Raw genomic sequence first — 19,614 nt, 5'->3', positions numbered from 1 at the left:
GCCCTGTGTCACCCCGCTCCCTGCGCGCTCTGTGTGACCCCGCCCTCTGAGCGCCCTGTGTCACCCCGCTCCCTGCGCGCTCTGTGTGACCCCGCCCTCTGAGCGCCCTGTGTCACCCCGCCCCCTGCGCGCTCTGTGTGACCCCGCCCTCTGAGCGCCCTGTGTCACCCCGCTCCCTGCGCGCTCTGTGTGACCCCGCCCTCTGAGCGCCCTGTGTCACCCCGCTCCCTGCCCCTTTCGTTTCAAACCGCCCCCTTCCCGCTCTCTGTCACCCCGCCCCCTTCCCGTCTTCTGTCACTCCGTCCACGTGCGCGCTCTGTGTGACCCTGCCCCCTGCCCGCTTTGTGTCACCCCTCCCCCTGCCCGCACTGTGTGACCCCGCCTCCTCCCCGCTCTGTCTGACCACGTCCCCTGCCCGCTCTGTGTGACCCCGCCCCCTGCGCGCTCTGTGTGACCCCGCCCCCTTCCGCGCTCTGTGTGACCCCGCCCCCTGCGCGCACTGTGTGACCCCGCCCCCTTCCTGCACTGTTTGACCCCGCCCCCTGCCCGCTCAATGTAACCCCGCCCCCTGCCCGCTCTGTGTCACCCCGCCCCCTGGGCGCTCTCTGTCACCCGCCCCCTGTGCTCTCCGTGTCACCCCGCCCCCTGCGCGCTCTAGTCACCCCGCCCCCTGCGCCCTCAGTGTCACCCCGCCCCCTGCCCGCTCTGTGTGACCCCGCCCCCTGCCCTCTCTGTGTCACCCCGCCCACTGCCCGCTCTGTGTGACCCCGCCCCCTGCCCTCTCTGTGTCACCCCGCCCCCTGCCCGCTCAGTGTGATCCCGCCCCCAGCCCGCTCTGTGTGACCCCGCCCCCTGCGCGCTCTGTGTCAGTTGAAGTGAAGCGCGAGAGGAGCCGGGAGTTGAGCGGGAGCAAAGGTCACTAAGGGAGTTCAGTGAGGCGGGAACGAGGTGATCCTTCGAGGACAATGAGTGCGGCCGGGGCAGCGTTTACTACTTTTATTGCTGAGAGTTTTTAAGATCTTATTTTGTGGTTCATCGTTTGTAAGGACTATATTCTGTAACAGCGAGGAGCAGGGATGAAGGGCCCGAGAGTAATTGATATTATTTGATATTAAGTATCTTCCAAAAGGTTTAATTTAATTTAAAGGGGTCAGTCATGGCAGGAGAGCTCAAAGCCGTGGTGTGCTCATCCTGCTCTATGTGGGAAGCCGGGCACGTTTCCAGTGCCCGGGACCAGACTGTGTGCGGGAAGTGTCTCCAGCTGCAGCTCCTGGAAGCCGGGGATTTGGAGCTGGAGCGGCGGCTGGGGACACGGTGGAGCATCCGCGAGGTGGAGAGTATCGTGGATAGGGACGTATAGAGAGGTGGTCACACCGTAGGGTAAGAGTCCACAGGCAGGAAGGGAATGGGTCACCACCAGGCAAAGCAAGGGGACTAGGCAGGTAGTGCAGGAATCTCCTGTGGCTATTCCTCTGCAAAACAGGTATACCGCTTTGGATACTGTTGGGGGGGGGGAATGGCCTCTCAGGAGAAAGCAGCAACAGCCAAATTTGTTGCACCATGGTTGCCTGGGCTGCACAGGGGAGGAGTAAAATGTGTGGGAATGCAACAGCTACAGGGGATTCAATTGTAAGGGGAATAGAGAGGCTTTTCTGTGGCTGCAAGCGAAACTCCAGGATGGTACGTTGCCTCCCTGGTGCTCGGGTCAAGGATGTCTCAGAGCGGCTAGAGGACATTCTGAAGGGGAAGGGTGCACAGACAGTGGTCGTGGTGCACATTGGTACAAAAGACATAGATGAAAAAAGGGATGAGATCCTAAAAGCAGAATATAGGGAGTTAGAAAGTAAGTTGAAAAGTAGGACCCCAAAGGTAGTGATCTCAGGATTACTACCAGTGCTACGTGCCAGTCAGAGTAGAAATAGCAGGATATATCAGATGAATACGTGACTGAAGAGATGGTGTAAAGTGGAGGGTTTCAGATTCATGGGGCATTGGGACTGGTTTTGGGGGAGGTGGGATCAGTACAAACCGGACGGGTTACACATGTACAGGACCGGGACTGATGTCCTGGTGGAACATTTGCTTGAGTGGTTGGGGAGGATTTAAACTAAAATGGCAGGGGAATAGGAACCTATGCAAGGAGTCAGAGAAAGGGGAATCAAAGACAAGAACAAAAGACAGAAAGCGGAATAAGAAAAGTGATAGAGAAACCAAGGGCCAGAATCAAACGGGGCCTCAGTGAAAAATAGTGGGAACGGGACAAGTAACGTTAAAAAGACAATCCTTAAGGCTTTGTGCCTTAATGCGAGGAGCATTCGCATAAAGTGGATGAACTAACAGCGCAAATAGATGTAAACAGGTATGATATAGTCGGAATTACAGAGACATGGCTGCAGGGTCACCAGGGAAGGGAACTGAACATCCAGGGGTATTCAGTGTTTAGGAAGGACAGACAAAAAGGAAAAGGTGGTGGAGTTGCATTGCTGGTTAAAGAGGAAATTAACGCAATAGTGAGGAAAGATATTAGCTCCGACGATGTGGAATCTGTATGGGTAGAGCTGAGAAATACTAAGGGGCAAAAACCGTTAGTGGGGGTTGTATATAGACCCCCAAACTGTAGTGGTGATGTTGGGAATGGCATTAAACAGGAAATTAGAGATGCATGTAATAAAGGAACATCTGTAATTATGGGTGCCTTTAATCTGCATATAGATTGGGCAAATCAAATTAGTAACAATACCGTAGAGGAGGAATGTCTGGAGTGTAAATGGGATGATTTTCTGGACCAATGCTTTGAGGAACCAACGAGAGAACAGCCCATCCTCGACTGGGTATTGTGTAATGAGAAAGGAATAATTGGCAATCTACTTGTGCGAGGCCCCTTGGGGATGAGTGACCATAATATGATAGAATTCTTCATCAAGATGGGGAGTGACGTAGTTGATTCTGAGACTTGGGTCCTGAAGCTTAATGAAGGAAACTACGATGGTATGAGGCGCGCGTTGGCTATGATGGATTGGGAAACGTTGCTTAAAAGGGATGGCGTTGGATAGGCAATGGCAAACATTCAAAGAGCGCATGGGTGAACTGCAACAATTGTTTATTCCTGTCTGGCGCAAAAGTGAAACAGGAAAGGTGTCCAAACCATGGCTTTCGAAGGAAATTAGAGAGAGTATTAGATGCAAGGAAGAGGCATACAAATTGGCCAGAAAAAACAACAGACCTGAGGATTGGGAGCAGGTTAGAATTCAGCAAAGGAGGACCAAGGCATTGATTAAGAAGGGGAAAATAGAGCATGAGAGTAAGCTTGCAAGGAACATAAAAACTGAATGTAAAGGTTTCTATAGGTATGTGAAGAGAAAAAGATTGGTGAAGACAAATGTAGGCCCCTTACAGTCAGAAACAGGGGAATTTATAATGCGGAAAAAAGAAATGGCTGTCCAACTAAATACATACTTTGGTTCTGTCTTCACAAAGGAGGACACAAATAACATAGCAGATATGTTGGGGAACACAGGGTTTCGTGAGAGGGAGGAACTGAAAGAAATCAGCCTTAGTAGGGAAATGTTGTTGGGGAAATTGATGGGATTGAAGGCTGTGAAATCCCCGGGCCCTGATAATCTACATCCCAGAGTACTTAAGGAAGTGGCCCTAGAAATAATGGATGCATTGGTAGTCATCTTCTGAGATTCTATAGACTCTGGAACAGTTCCTACAGATTGGAGGATAGCTAATGTAACCCCACTATTTAGAAAGGGAGGCAGAGAGAAAACAGGGAATTATAGACCAGTCAGCCAGACATTGGTAGTGGGGAAAATTCTAGAGTCCATTATAAAAGATTTAATAGCTGAGCACCTGGAAAACAGTGGCAGAATCGGACAGAGCCAGCATGGATTTATGAAAGGGAAATCATGCTTGACAAATCTACTGGAAATTTTCGAGGATGTAACTAGCAGAGTTGATGAGGGGGAGCCAGTGGATGTGGTTTATTTGTACTTTCAGAAAGCCTTCGACAAAGTCCCACATAAGAGATTGGCGTGTAAAATTAAAGCGCGTGGGATGAGGGGTAGTGTATTGAGATGGATAGAAAACTGGATGGCAGACAGGAAACAAAGAATTGGAATAAACGGGTCTTTTTCCGAATGGCAGGCAGTGACTAGTGGGGTATCGCAGGGATTGGTGCTGGGACCCCAGCTATTCACAATATATATTAACGATTTAGATGAGGGAATTAAATGTAATATCTCCAAATTTGCAGATGACACAAAGCTGGGTGGGAGGGTGAGCTGTGAGGAGGATGCAGAGATCCTTCAGTGTGATTTGGACAAGCTGAGTGAGTGGGAAAATGCATGGCAGATGCAGTATAATGTGGATAAATGTGAGGTTATCCATTTTGGTCGCAAAAACAGGAAGACAGACTATTATCTGAATAGCTATAAATTGAGAAAGGGGAATGTGCAACTAGACCTGGTTGTCCTTGTACACCAGTCGCTGAAGGTAAGCATGCAGGTGCAGCAGGCGGTAAAGAAGGCAAATGATACGTTGGCATTCATAGCCAGAGGATTCGAGTACAGGAACAGGGATGTCTTGCTGCAATTGTACAGGACCTTGGTGAGACCACACCTGGAACATTGTGTTCAGTTTTGGTCAACTTATCTGAGGAAGGATGTACTTGCTATAGAGGGAGTGCAGCGATGGTTTACCCGACTGATTCCTGGGATGGCGGGACTTACACATGAGGAGAGATTGAGTCGATTAGGATTTTATTCACTGGAGTTCAGAAGAATGAGGGGGGGGAATCTCATAGAAACCTATAAAATTCTAACAGGACTAGACAGGGTAGATGTAGGAAGGATGTTCCCGATGGTGGGGGAATCCAGAACCAGGGGTCACAGTCTGATGATATGGGGTAGACCATTTAGTACTGAGATGAGGAGAACTTTCTTCACCCAGAGAGTGGTGAGCCTGTGGAATTCATTACCACAGAAAGTAGTTGAGACCAAAACATTATATGTTTTCAAGAAGGAGTTAGATATAGCTCTTGGGGCGAAAGGGATCAAAGGGGAGAAAGCGGGAGCAGGCTATTGAGTTGGATGATCAGCCATGGTCATAATGAATGGCAGAGCATGCTCGAAGGGCCGAATGGCCTATTCTTGCTCCGAGTTTCTATGTTTCTATGAAAGGGATAGCAGCATCGTGGATAGGTCGGGAGAAACTGTTTCGTTGGGGGATGGAGCGAGGACGAGAGGGACACAGATTTCAGTTAATCGGTAAAAGAAGCAATTGTGTTTTCCTGCTCATTGTGGTCACTTCCTGGGTAAACATCAGGACACCGAACATGCCGAAGGGATTGGATACAGCAAAAGTACATAGGCTGGTTTATGAAGGAATTGAGAAGTTGGGAGCAGTATTACAAAGTTGGAGATCTTGTACACGTGTCTGAGTTGGGAGGTTCCTCAGAACGAACTGTTCCGGACAGGAGAGAGACAGGCAAACTGTACTTCTGTCTCTCACCAACTGTCCGTACGCAGAAGGTGTTTTGAATTCTTTGTGAAGTGTGTTGTGGTGTGTTTTCCCAAACCCTCTGTGTCTGATCCACTTTACTAATCACTCACAGCAAACTCACATTATGATCAACTCGGGTTAGTTTATTTACATTTAAAACCCGGGGCAGGAATGTTCACAATGTCAACCTCCACATTCACACCCACATACACCCACACACACCCACGCTCACACACACACACTCGCACAAACACACACACTCGCACACAACACTCACACAAACACAAATACATGCCTACTCACACACACACTCTCACATTCAAACACACACACACCCACCCACACACATAGATGTATACACGCACATACACACACACACACACACACACACACACGTAAACAAATGCACAGACACAGTAATGGAGGATAGAAAAAGGAAACTTTTACAACTATGGATAGTAACAGTACAAGAACCACGGAGATTAAAATAAGTTCACATGATTTACAGAGTCCGAGAAGAAAAAGTCCAAAGAGTATTTCCGATGTGACCGATTTTAATCCTGAGTCCAGTGAGAGCTTACTGCACGCAAATTGAATGCCTCGTTTCTGACATGACAACTATGAAAACACTGTAAGGAGTTGCTTCATTGGCTGCAAAAGCAGGTTGCGGATCATCTGAATTTGTGAAAGTTGCTAGAGAAATGCAGGACATCTGTCCTGTTACATGTCGCTGGATTCCGGCCTGGATTTATAATGGGATTTTCCAATGTCAACCGTCACACTGTCATTCCCGCCTCCTACCACTGGTGGCGCTGCAGAAGGGTTCAACTGGGAGAAAAGGGGAACAGATGAAGTTTCACCTTTCGGACGTGGCCTCGGGCAGTCGGGGATTGTGGGGAAGGGAGGAGGAGCTGGGGATCTTTGGACAATCCTGACACTCTCGTTCTGTGTCCCAGTCTCTCTTCAGGAACAATATTTCTCAATATCAGCTGCCTCGACGCAGGGCAGTGCCCTTTTCTCACAGATGAAACGGAACTGATCGGAACAACTGTAATCATTCCATCCTCTGGTTTTGATAATGGCGCAGTTTTCATTACCATTCCAATTATTCGGTTCACCCTGACCCCATCGAGTAAAACTGGGAATTGGGGAAATAAAAAATACCGATTAAAAACCCGACACATTCCTGCACAGAATCAACAAGATTCCTACAACTCAGTACAAATCCCCAACTAATCCCACTGTCCCGCTCTCTCCCCATAGCCCTGTACAAATCCAAAACTAATCCCACTGTCCTGCTCTCTCCCCATAGCCCTGTACAAATCCCAAACAAATCCCACTGCCCCGCTCTCTCCCCACAGCCCTGTACAAATCCAAAACTAATCCCACTGTCCCGCTCTCTCCCCATAGCCCTGTATCAAACTCAAACTAATCCCACTGACAGATTCTGTCCCCTTCGCCCTGTTCAAATCCCCAAACTAATCCCACTGTCCTACTATCTCCCCATAGCCCTGTATCAATCGCAAACTAATCCCACTGTCTGGCTGTCTCCCCATAGCCCTGTATCAATCCCAAACTAATCCCACTGTCCCGCTCTATCCCCATAGCCCTGTATCAATCCCAAACTAATCCCTGTCCTGCTCTCTCTCCATAGCCCTGTATCAATCCCAAACTAATCCCACTGTCCCGCTCTCTCCCCATAGCCCTGTATCAATCCCAAACTAATCCACTGTCCCGCTCACTCCCCAAAGCCCTGTATTAATCCCAAACTAATCCACTGTCCCGCTCACTCCCCATAGCCCTGTATCAATCCCAAACTAATCCACTGTCCCGCTCACTCCCCATAGCCCTGTATTAATCCCAAACTAATCCCACTGCCCCGCTCTCTCCCCATATCCCTGTATCAATCCCAAACTAATCCCACTGTCCCGCTCTCTCCCCATAGCCCTGTATCCATCCCAAACTAATTCCACTGTCCCACTCTCTCCCCATAGCCCTGTATCAATCCCCAAACTAATCCCACTGCCCCCGCACTCTCTCCATAGCCCAGTATCAATCCCAAACTAATCCCACTGTCCTGCTCTCTCCCCATAGCCCAGTATCAATCCCAAACTAATCCCACTGTCCTGCTCTCTCCCCATAGCCCTGTATCAATTTCAAACTAATCCCACTGTCCCGCACTCTCCCCATAGCCCTGTATCAATCCCAAACTAATCCCACTGCCCCACTCTCTCCCCATAGCCCTGTATCAATCACAATCTAATCCCCCTGTCCCGCTCTCTCTCTCCATGCGACGCTGGGACTCACCTCACTGGGCTCCCATCCACCCATTTCCAGTTTCCTTCACTCTCTCGATCTGTTAGTCCGATCCAGTAATCCCCAGGATTATTCTCGATAGATTTCTCCATGAAATTCTGCAGCAGATACAATGATGGAATGTGATCAGTTAGTATGACTGCCTTAACTCACACAAACACGCACACACAACTGATACCCAAAATACACCAAACCCTTTCTCAGGAAATTCTCCCTCATTCCATCTGATTAAATATCGGGAAGACTGAAGCTGTTGTTTTCCGTCTCTGTTCCAAACTCCATTCCTGAGTTACCGACTCCATCCTGGGAACTCCCTGAGTCTGAATCAGACTGTTCACAACCCTGGGGTTGTGTTTAATCTGGAGATGGGATTCCCACCTCATATCCACATCGTCACCATGACGGCCTCTTCCCAACTCCGTAACATCACCCAGAACCACCCCGGTCTCAGCTCATCGACTACTGAAACCCTCGTTCATGTAGTGTAGAGGGAGCATTACTCTGTATCTAACCCCGTGCTATACCTGTCCTGGGAGTGTTTGATGGGGACAGTGTAGAGGGAGCTTTACTCTTTATCTAACCCCGTGCTATACCTGTCCTGGGAGTGTTTGATGGGGACAGTGTGGAGGGAGCTTTACTCTGTATCTAACCCCGTGCTGTACCTGTCCTGGGAGTGTTTGATGGGGACGGTGTAGAGGGAGCTTTACTCTGTATCTAACCCTGTGCTGTACCTGTCCTGGGAGTGTTTGCTGGGGACTGTGTAGAGGGACCTTTACTCTGTATCTAACACCGTGCTGTACCTGTCCGGAGAGTGTTTGATGGGGAGGGTGTAGAGGGAGCTTTACTCTGTATCTAACCCTGTGCTGTACCTGTCCTGGGAGTGTTTGATGGGGACGGTGTAGAGGGAGCTTTACTCTGTATCTAACCCCGTGCTGTACCTGTCCTGGGAGTGTTTGATGGGGACGGTGTATAGGGAGCTTTACTCTGTATCTAACCCCGCGCTGTACCTGTCCTGGGAGTGTTTGATGGGGACGATGTAGAGGGAGCTTTACTCTGTATCTAACCCCATGCTGTACCTGTCCTGGGAATGTTTGATGGGGACAGTGTAGAGGGAGCTTTACTCTGTATCTAACCCCATGCTGTACCTGTCCTGGGAATGTTTGATGGGGACAGTGTAGAGGGAGCTTTACTCTGTATCTAACTCTGTGCTTTAGCTGTTCTGCGAGTGTTTGATGGGGACGGTGCAGAGGGATATTCTCTCTCTATCTCATTCTGACAGATGCGTCTGTCATTCTCACCTGTTCCTGTTCTGTATTTATGATGATGAGGTGTGAATTTAGGGATTCACATTGTAGTTTTGCCGAGTTCCACTCCTTGCTCTCCATTGACAATCTATAGCAATGATGATTATGAACTTTCCAGCTGTTCGGACAGGGAGACTCTGCAAAATTATACAGACTTAATTCAGAGAAATATATCGGGGCATAAGGAACAGGAGGAGGCCATTCAGCCCCTCTCGAGCCTGATACACAGGAACAGGAGGAGGTCATTCAGCCCCTCTCGAACCTGGAACAGAGGAACAGGAGGAGGCCATTCAGCCCCTCTCGAGCCTGTTACACAGGAACAGGAGGAGGCCATTCAGCCCCTCTCGAGTATTTTACACCATTCTATTGGATCTGCTCTGTACCTTAACTCCCTCGGTTCCGTGACCCTCCATCCCCAACAACGATCCCTCAATCTCAGTTTTGACGTTCCCCTTTGACCTCCAGCCCCCACAGTTTATTTCGGAGGCGGGGGTAGAGTTCCTGATTTCCGCTCCCCGTTGTGTGAAGAGGTGTTTCCTGATGTCCTCCCTGAACGTCCTGTGGGGTATATCAGAGTGCTACAGTGAGGGGTGTGGGGTATATCAGAGTGCTACAGCGAGGGGTGTGGGGTATATCAGAGTGCAACAGTGAGGAGCGTGGGGTATATCAGAGTGTTACAGTGAGGGGTGTGGGATATATCAGGGTGTTACAGTGAGGAGCGTGGGATATAACAGTGTTACAGTGAGGGGTGTGGGTTATATCGGAGTGTTACAGTGAGGGGTGTGGGATATAACAGTGTTACAGTGAGGGGTGTGGGTTATATCGGAGTGTTACAGTGATGGGTGTGGGGTATATCAGAGTGTTACAGTGAGGGGTGTGGGATATATCAGGGTGTTACAGTGAGGGGTGTGGGGTATATCAGAGTGTTACAGTGAGGGGTGTGGGATATATCAGGGTGTTACAGTGAGGGGTGTGGGATGTTTCAGGGTGTTACAGTGAGAGGTGTGGGATATATCAGACTGTTACAGTGAGGGGTGTGGGGTATATCAGAGTGTTACAGTGAGGGGTGTGGGATATATCAGGGTGTTACAGTGAGGGGTGTGGGATGTTTCAGGGTGTTACAGTGAGAGGTGTGGGATATATCAGAGTGTTACAGTGAGGGGTGTGGGATATATCAGGGTGTTACAGTGAGGGGTGTGGGATATATCAGAGTGTTACAGTGAGGGGTGTGAGATATATCAGGGTGTTACAGTAAGGGGTGTGGGATATATCAGAGTGTTACAGTGAGGGGTGTGAGATATATCAGAGTGTTACAGTGAGGGGTGTGAGATATATCAGAGTGTTACAGTGAGGGGTGTGGGATATATCAGAGTGTTACAGTGAGGGGTGTGGGATACATCAGAGTGTTAGAGTGAGGGGTGTGGGATATATCAGAGTGTTACAGTGAGGGGTGTGGGATACATCAGAGTGTTAGAGTGAGGGTTGTGGGATATATCATAGTGTTAGAGTGAGGGATGTGGGATATATCAGAGTGTTTCAGTGAGGGGTGTGGGATATTTCAGAGTGTTACAGTGAAGGGTGTGGGATATATCAGACTGTTACAGTGAGGGGTGTGGGATATATCAGAGTGTTTCAGTGAGGGGTGTGGGGTATTTCGGAGTGTTACAGTGAAGGGTGTGGGATATATCAGAGTGTTAGAGTGAGGGGTGTGGGATGTATCAGAGTGTTACAGTGAGGGGTGTGGGAAAAATCGGAGTGTTACAGTGAGGGGTGTGGGATATATCGGAGTGTTACAGTGAGGGGTTTGGGATACATCGGAGTGTTACAGTGAGGGGTGTGGGATATATCCGAGTGTTACAGTGAGGGGTGTGGGATGTATCAGTGTTTCAGTGAGGGGTGTGTGATGTATCAGGGTGTTACAGTGAGGGGTGTGGGTTATATCAGAGTGTTACATTGAGGGGTGTGGGATGTATCAGAGTGTTACAGTGAGGGGTGTGGGATATATCAGAGTGTTACAGTGAGGGGTGTGGGATGTATCAGGGTGTTACAGTGAGGGGTGTGTGATGTATCAGGGTGTTACAGTGAGGGGTGTGGGATATATCAGAGTGTTACAGTGAGGGGTGTGGGATCTATCAGAGTGTTACAGTGAGGGGTGTGGTATATATCAGAATGTTAGAGTGAGGGGTGTGGGATATATCAGAGTGTTACAGTGAGGGGTGTGGGAAAAATCGGAGTGTTACAGTGAGGGGTGTGGGATATATCGGAGTGTTACAGTGAGGGGTTTGGGATATATCGGAGTTTTACAGTGAGGGGTGTGGGATATATCCGAGTGTTACAGTGAGGGGTGTGGGATGTATCAGTGTTTCAGTGAGGGGTGTGGGATATATCAGGGTGTTACAGTGAGGGGTGTGGGTTATATCAGAGTGTTACATTGAGGGGTGTGGGATGTATCAGAGTGTTACAGTGAGGGGAGTGGGATATATCAGAGTGTTACAGTGAGGGGTGTGGGATGTATCAGGGTGTTACAGTGAGGGGTGTGGGATATATCAGAGTGTTACAGTGAGGGGTGTGGGATGTATCAGAGTGTTACAGTGAGGGGTGTGGGATGTATCAGGGTGTTACAGTGAGGGGTGTGGGATATATCAGAGTGTTACAGTGAGGGGTGTGGGATATATCAGAGTGTTACAGTGAGGGGTGTGGGATGTATCAGAGTGTTACAGTGAGGGGTGTGGGATGTATCAGGGTGTTACAGTGAGGGGTGTGGGATATATCAGAGTGTTACAGTGAGGGGTGTGGGATATATCAGAGTGTTACTGTGAGGGGTGTGGGATATATCAGAGTGTTACAGTGAGGGGTGTGGGATGTATCGTGGTGTTACAGTGAGATGTTCCTCCCCGTACTGTGGACTGTGAGACCTGTATTAATTGCGAAGTTGCAGATTAAGACAATGAGGCCGACCACGATGAGACGTCTAGATTTTTTTGAGCTTCTTCCTCCAGGTGTTTCCAGTCCAGTTTTATCTGGAATTGAGAAGTGAAGATTGACCCATGTTGAGCAGCCTGTGTAACTGCATGGAACAGACAATGGTGACGTATCTACCTCCCTTATCGAGAGAAACAACAACCACATTTTGCACCACATTTTCCTTTTGTCTGTGACATCTTTTGGTTATCTCCTCCTATCACTGCTTGCTTGTCCCAACAACCCCCTCCCCACACCCCCTTCTTCCCCACGCCCCCCTCCACCGCCCCTTAAACCAGCTTATATTTCACCCCTATCCTATTTCTACTAAGTTCTGATGAAGGGTCATGACGACTCGAAACGTCAACTTTGCTCTTCTCCGCCGATGCTGCAAGACCTGCTGAGTTTTTTCAGGTATTTATGTTGTTGTTTTGGATTTCCAGCATCCGCAGTTTTTTGTTTTTATCAACAACCACGTTACTCTTTTATATCCCTCGTTTCACATCCCAGCGCATGGTACAGGACGGTTGTCAAAGAGAATCGAACACCGAGTCACACAGGGAGATATTAGGGACAGGGAACCAAAAGGTCAGTCACAGAGATTGGTATAAGGAGCGTCTTAAAGGAGTGGAGAGAGGGACAGAAAAATGGAGTGACAGACAGAGAGCGGGACCGAGGCAGAGAGCGGGACCGAGGCAGAGAGCGAGTGTTGTAGGGGCTGGAGGCGGTTACAGGGATAGGGAGCGTTATAGGGGCTGCAGGAGGTTACAGAGATAGGGAGGGGTGTAGGGGCTGGAGGAGGTTACAGAGATTGGGAGGGGTGTAGAGGCTGGAGGTGGTTACAGAGATAGGGAGGGTTGTAGGAGCTGGAGGAGGTTACAGAGATAGGGAGGAGTGTCGGGTCTGGAGGAGGTTACAGAGATAGGAAGGGGTGTAGGCACTGGAGGAGGTTACAGAGATAGGGAGTGTTGTAGGGGCTGGAGGTGGTTACAGAGATAGGGAGAGGTGTAGGGGGCTGAAGGAGGTTACAGAGATAGGGAGGGGTGTAGGCACTGGAGGAGGTTACAGAGATAGGGAGGGGTGTAGGCACTGGAGGAGGTTACAGAGATAGGGAGTGTTGTAGGGGCTGGAGGAGGTTACAGAGATAGAGAGTGTTGTAGGGGCTGGAGGCGGTTACAGAGATAGGGAGGGTTGTCGGCTCTGGAGGAGGTTACAGAGATAGGGAGGAGTGTAGGGGCTGGAGGAGGTTACACAGATAGGGAGGGGTGTAGGCACTGGAGGAGGTAACAGAGATAGGGAGGGTTGTAGGGGCTGGAGGAGGTTACAGAGTTAGGGAGGGTTGTAGGGGCTGGAGGAGGTTGCAGGGATAGGGAGGTGAATCACTTCACCACGTCCCTCCCCTCGACTACCCTGAACCATTATGACCTCTGACCCCACACTCCCAGGATGCCTGACCTTTATCCAGGGTCACCTTGGTTCTGCTGCGGACTCCGTGGAGTGAAGTTGACTTGGGCGTAACTTGGTTCCCGTTCACCTACAAGTGTCGGAGAGAGACGGAAAGAGGGAGTGAGAAGGGATGATGAACGTGAGGACAGTTTGGTCAGTACGTGTGACGTAGGTGGGAAGCAGAGGACAACGACAGAGCAACAACACACACACCGACATGTCAATCAGCTCTGGAGAATGCCAAGATTAACTAGAACATAGCCAGGTGCATCTCAAATGCTTCCTTCACCAGCTCCAGGCAGATGACATGTAACTTACTCCTCCAACAAGTGCAACACAAAACGAGCAGGCATGGAAACCGAGGAACAACAGGCACATAGATACGGTGCGATCGTCACGTGGCTGAGGTCCAACAGAAATGCAGCTAAAATGCAACGGACGTGCGATTGTGGTGCAAGCTAACTGCAATTGAGATGTAACACACACGGAACTAAGCAGCACGTGACACACTACAGTACAACAGGGACAGGACTCATGCTTAACTGTGACGTAACTACGATGCAATGGAAACGTAACTCAGATGTAAATGACAGGGAAGAGACGTGTCGCTCAGTTGTGTTAGGAAGAGGGTATTCGATTTTCAAACAGAGATTAGCAGATCCATAATTAAGGTCTAACAGATACATAACTAAGGTGTAACAAACAGAGAGGAGTTGGATCAGGTACGATATTGACTCAGGTGTAACTTAAGATGAAACTAAAAGAATCAAGGTCTACCTAATGCCTCATGTACAACACACCTGAGAAACAACTAAAGTGCAGCAGGTTGGGCACAAATCAGTATCTTACGACTGACATACGATATCTGTAACTGACCTGTTGTACGGACCTTAGTTGTACCTGAGGCAGGAAGAAGATTCAGCTCCGCGTACAAGATCTCCGGATCGTCTGGAAAAGGGAAGAGAAACTTTACAATGGATGAGAGTTAGATACAGAGTAAAGCTCCCTCTACACCGTCCCCATCAAACACTCCCAGGACAGATACAGCACGGGGTTAGATACAGAGTAAAGCTCCCTCTACACCGTCCCCATCAAACACTTCCAGGACAGGTACAGCACGGGGTTAGATACAGAGTAAAGCTCCCTCTACACTGTCCCCATCAAACACTCCCAGGACAGGGACAGCACAGGGTTAGATACAGAGTAAAGCTCCCTCTACACCGTCCCCATCAAACACTCCCAGGACAGGGACAGCACGGGGTTAGATACAGAATAAAGCTCCCCCTACACCGTCCCCATCAAACACTCCCAGGACAGGTACAGCATGGGGTTAGATACAGAGTAAATTTCCCTCTACACCGTCCCCATCAAACACTCCCAGGACAGATGCAGCACGGGGTTAGATACAGAGTAAAGCTCCCTCTACACTGTCCCCATCAAACACTCCCAGGACAGGGACAGCACAGGGTTAGATACAGAGTAAAGCTCCCTCTACACCGTCCCCATCAAACACTCCCAGGACAGGGACAGCACGGGGTTAGATACAGAATAAAGCTCCCTCTACACTGTCTCCATCAAACACTCCTAGGACAGGTACAGCACGGGGTTAGATACAGAGTAATGCTCCCTCTACACTGTCCCCATCAAATACTCCCAGGACAAGTACAGCACGGGGTTAGATACAGAGTAAATCTCCCTCTATACTGTCCCCATCAAACACTCCCAGGACAGGTACAGCACGGGTTTAGATACAGAGCAAAGCTCCCTCTACACAGTCCCCATCAAACACTCCCAGGACAGGTACAGCACGGGGTTAGATACAGAGTAAAGCTCCCTCTACACTGTCCCCATCAAACACTCCCAGGACAAATACAGCACGGGGTTAGGTACAGAGTAAAGCTCCCTCTACACTACATGAACGATGGTTTCCACAGTCGATGAGCTGAGACCGGGGTGGTTCTCAGCGATGTTACGGAGTTGGGAAGAGGCCGTCTTGGTGATGATGCGGATATGGGGTGGGAATCGCATCTCCAGATTAAACACAACCCCAGGGTTGTGAACTGTCTGGTTCAGACTCAGAGTTCCCAGGATGGAGTCGGTAACTTGGGAATGGAGTTTGGAACAGAGACGGAAAACAACGGCTTCAATCTTCCTGATATTTAATCAGAGGGAATGAGGGAGAATTTCCTGAGTTTGGGGCATTTTGTGTATCAGTTGTGTGTGTGTGTGAGAGTGGGTGAGTGTGTCCGTGTGTGTGTGTGTCTGTCTGTGTCAGTGTGAATTAAGGACGTAAAACTAACTGTTCACACCGCATAATTGTATCCGCTGCAGAATTTCATAAAGAAATCTGTCGAGAACACTCATGGGGATTACCGGATCGGACTAACAGATCGAGAGAGTGAAGGAAACTGGAAACGGGTGGATGGGACCCCAGTGAGGTGAGTCCCAGCGTCGCATGGAGAGAGAGAGCAGGACAGGGGGATTAGATTGGGATTGATACAGGGCTATGGGGAGAGAGCGGGGCAGTGGGATTAGTTTGAGGATTGATACAGGGCTATGGGGAGAGAGCGGGACAGTGGGATTAGTTTGGGGATTGATACAGGGCTATGGGGTGAGAGCGGGACAGTGGGATTAGTTGGGGATTTGTACAGGGATATGGGGAGAGAGCGGGGCAGTGGGATTAGTTTGGGATTTGTACTGGGCTATGGGGAGAGAGCGGGACAGTGGGATTAGTTTGGGGATTGATACAGGGATATGGGGAAAGAGCGGGACAGTGGGATTAGTTGGGGATTTGTACAGGGCTATGGGGGGAATGACAGTGTGATGGTTGACATTGGAAAACCCCATTATAAATGCAGGCTGGAATCCGACGAAATGTTACAGGAGAGAAGCGCTGCATTTCACTAGCACCTTTCACTAATTCAGGAGATCCCCAATGTACTTTTGCAGCCAATGAAGCAACTCCTTAGAATGTTTTCATAGTTGTCATGTCAGAAACGAGGCATTCAATTTGCGTGCAGTAAGCTCTCACTGTACTCGGAACTGAACCCGGTCACATCGGAAATACCCTTTGGACTTTTTCTTCTCAGACTCTGGAAATCATGTGAACTCATTTTCATCTCCGTGGTTCTTGTACTGTTACTATCCATAGTTGTAAAATTTTCCTTTGTCTATCTTCCATTACTGTATCGGTGTGAGAGTGTGTGTGTGTGTGTGTGTGTATGCGTATGTGTGTCTGTGTATGTGTGCATCTGTGTGTGTGTGTGTGTGTGTGTGTGAGAGAGAGTGTATGTGGGTTCTTTTTTTGTGTGTGTTTGTATGTGTATGTATTTTTGTATGTATATGTTTGTGTGTGTATGTCTGTGTGTCTGTGTGTTTGTGTGTGTGAGTGTTTGCTTGTGTGAGTGTGTGAGTGTCTGTATGTGTCCACGTGTGAGTGTGTGTTTGGGTGTTTGTGTGAATGCCTGTGTATATGTTGTGTGTGTCTGTGTGTGAGTGTATGTGTTGTGTACATGTGGTGTGTGAGTTGTGTGAGTGCGAGTGAGAGTGTGACATTGTGAACATTCCTGCCCCGGGTTTTAAATGTAAATAAACGAGCCCGAGTAGATCATAATCTGAGTTTGCTGTGAGTGATTAGTAAAGCAGATCAGACACACTGAGGGTTTGGGAAAACACACCACAACATACTTCACAAAGAATTCAAAACACCTTCTGCATACGCACAGTTGGTGAGAGACAGAAGTACAGTTTGTCTTTCCCTTTCCTGTCTAGAATAGTTCATTCTGAGGAACCTACCAACTCAGACATGTGTACAAGATCTCCAACTTTGTAATACTGCTCCTAACTTCTCAATTCCTTCATACACCAACCTACGCACTTTTGCTGTGACCAATCCCTTAGGTGTGTTCGGTGTCCTGACATTTACCCAGAAAGTGCCCACAACGAGCTGGAAAACACAATTGCTTCTTTTACCGATTAACTGAAATCTGTGTCCCTCTCTTCCTCGCTCCTTCCCCCAGTGGGACAGTTTCTCCCTCTCTATTCACGTTGTTGCTATCCCTTTCATCCCGTGAGCTATAACTTTGCTCACAAGCCTGTTGTGTGGCACTGTATCGAATGCCTTCTGGAAGTCCATGTACACTACATCTACAGTGGTACCCTCATCGACCCTCTCTGTTGCCTCATCAATAAAACTCCAGCAAGTTCATTAAACAGTATTTTCCCAGAACACATCCGTGCTGGTTTTCCTTAATTCACCTGCATTTGTCCTTGTGACAATTTAATTTTCTCCTGGATTATTGTTTCCAGAAGCTTCCTCACCGTCAAGGTTAAACTAACTGGCTTGTAGTTGCTGGGTTTATCTTTTCACCCTGTGTTGAGCAAGGTGGTAACGCAATTCTCCAGTCCTCTGGAACAACCCCAGAGTAATATTTTTAGAGATTGTGCCCATGTAGTCTGCTCTGGAGCATAAATGGTTAACAGGTGTGATATGCTCATATATGACATAGATGATGATATATCAACAACCTCAATCAGTCATGAGTTAGACTCTTGAAAGAGAGAGAGGGATTGGAAACATGCCTAGGTGTAATGTGCCTACTCTGTAACCTGTTCACAAGTCGCAATAGTAAACAACTGTTGAGCAGATACCAAAGCGAATCTACAGGGTGCCCAATAGCCAAGTCCCATGCCTAGAGGCCAAGATGGAAGGACCATTATATAACATGGTGGCAGCCGTGGAGACATTGATGCGTAAAACACATGGTTGCCCTCGAAGGAACCTCAGGGTGACAACAGCTAGATAGCAGCTTGTAACACATTGATGGAAGACGGAAGAAATCTGGAGGGAGGAAAGGATGACCATCCCTGGTTACCAGTCCCTGCCCCTACCTGGTCCATTTAACCGCCCCGAGTGCCTGCAGAGAGGCCAGCAGTGGGAGTTATGGAAACACCATTGTCTCCAGTATTGAGCAGCGTCAGGCCTTCACGTGAAAGAGCAGAAGCTTCAGGTCAGGACCCTTCTGGATGCAGTAGGTCCAGTGGCAGATGGCGTTGTCAAAGGGCAGAGGAGTCGACAGCGGGTTTGAGCCCATTTCTAACACCTTTGACACTCACTTAAGCCCGAAGCGAAACTTAGTAATTCAATGAACACATTCTAACCAGCCCTCGTAGCAACCTGGGGAATCGTTTGGATAATTCCAAGCCGACCTATACAGTCAGGTGAGTCCTTGCAGAAACAGGGATTGGTGAGCGAATCCGTGATCACAGAGTCCTGGGTGTCCAGGATGAAAAACTCTCCAACATTCTGCAGAAGAAAGATGATCTTATTTCAGATCAACCTTTCCAGTGTGCGAGGCGAGGTTGTAAAACATCAAGATCACAAAACAACGATAACTTCAACAACAACTTCAACCTTGAAAAACAGCAACAAATTCAACAACAACCCCATCATCGTTGGTGCTTTTCAAATTCAACAACCCCAACATTGGAAAGGACCCACAATTTCAACAACAACCCCAACATTGAGAAGCACCAACAAATTCAACATCAACATTGTAAAACACCAACAAATTCAACAACAACACCAGTATTGAGAAACACCAACAAATTCAACAACAACCTCAACATTGAGAAACACCAACAACTTCAACAACAACCTCAACATTGAGAAACACCAACAAATTCAACAACAACCTCAACATTGAGAAACACCAACAAATTCAACAACAACCTCAACATTGAGAAACACCAACAAATTCAACAACAACCTCAACATTGAAAAACACCAACAAATTCAACAACCTCCACATTGAAAAACACCAACAGATTCAACAACAATCTCAACATTGAGAAACACCAACAACCTCAATAACCTCAACATTGAAAACACCAAATTCAATAACAACCTCAACATAGAAAACACCAACAAATTCAACAACCCCCTGCCCGCTCTGTGTGACCCCGCCCCCTGCGCGCTTTGTGTGGCCCCGCCCCCTGTGCGCTCTGGGTGGCCCCGCCCCCTGCGCTCTCTGGGTGGCCCCGCCCCCTGCGCTCTCTGTGTGACCCCGCCCCCTGCGCGCTC

At 48.7% G+C, this 19,614-nt stretch overlaps 1 protein-coding gene across 1 annotated transcript; it reads right to left on the bottom strand.

Moving 5' to 3' along the window:
* Positions 1–5,925: 5,925 nt before the first annotated feature.
* LOC144676099 (hepatic lectin-like) lies at positions 5,926–9,237 on the bottom strand. The gene is made up of 3 exons (XM_078536611.1): positions 9,120–9,237; positions 7,813–7,919; positions 5,926–6,643 (listed from the first exon to the last, which is right to left on the bottom strand). Exons 1-3 carry the CDS (start codon positions 9,204–9,206, stop codon positions 6,469–6,471), a joined length of 369 nt encoding a protein of 122 aa, XP_078392737.1. The 5' UTR covers positions 9,207–9,237; the 3' UTR covers positions 5,926–6,468.
* Between the last annotated feature and the right edge of the window lie 10,377 nt (positions 9,238–19,614).

The sequence above is a fragment of the Cetorhinus maximus genome, unplaced genomic scaffold (genome assembly GCF_964194155.1).
Source record: "Cetorhinus maximus unplaced genomic scaffold, sCetMax3.hap1.1 HAP1_SCAFFOLD_1353, whole genome shotgun sequence".
Lineage (NCBI taxonomy): Eukaryota > Metazoa > Chordata > Chondrichthyes > Lamniformes > Cetorhinidae > Cetorhinus > Cetorhinus maximus.
This window is presented reverse-complemented; position numbering and strand designations above follow the sequence as displayed.

Bases quoted from the DNA above. Each gene is read 5' to 3' on its own strand.
- LOC144676099 (XM_078536611.1), bottom strand. From the start codon at position 9,206: ATGGAGAGCAAGGAGTGGAACTCGGCAAAACTACAATGTGAATCCCTA. The intron at 7,920-9,119 runs GTGAGAATGACA...TATCTGCTGCAG, and splicing joins TAAATACAGAACAGGAACAG to AATTTCATGGAGAAATCTAT. The intron at 6,644-7,812 runs GTGAGTCCCAGC...CCCAATTCCCAG, and splicing joins GTGGATGGGAGCCCAGTGAG to TTTTACTCGATGGGGTCAGG.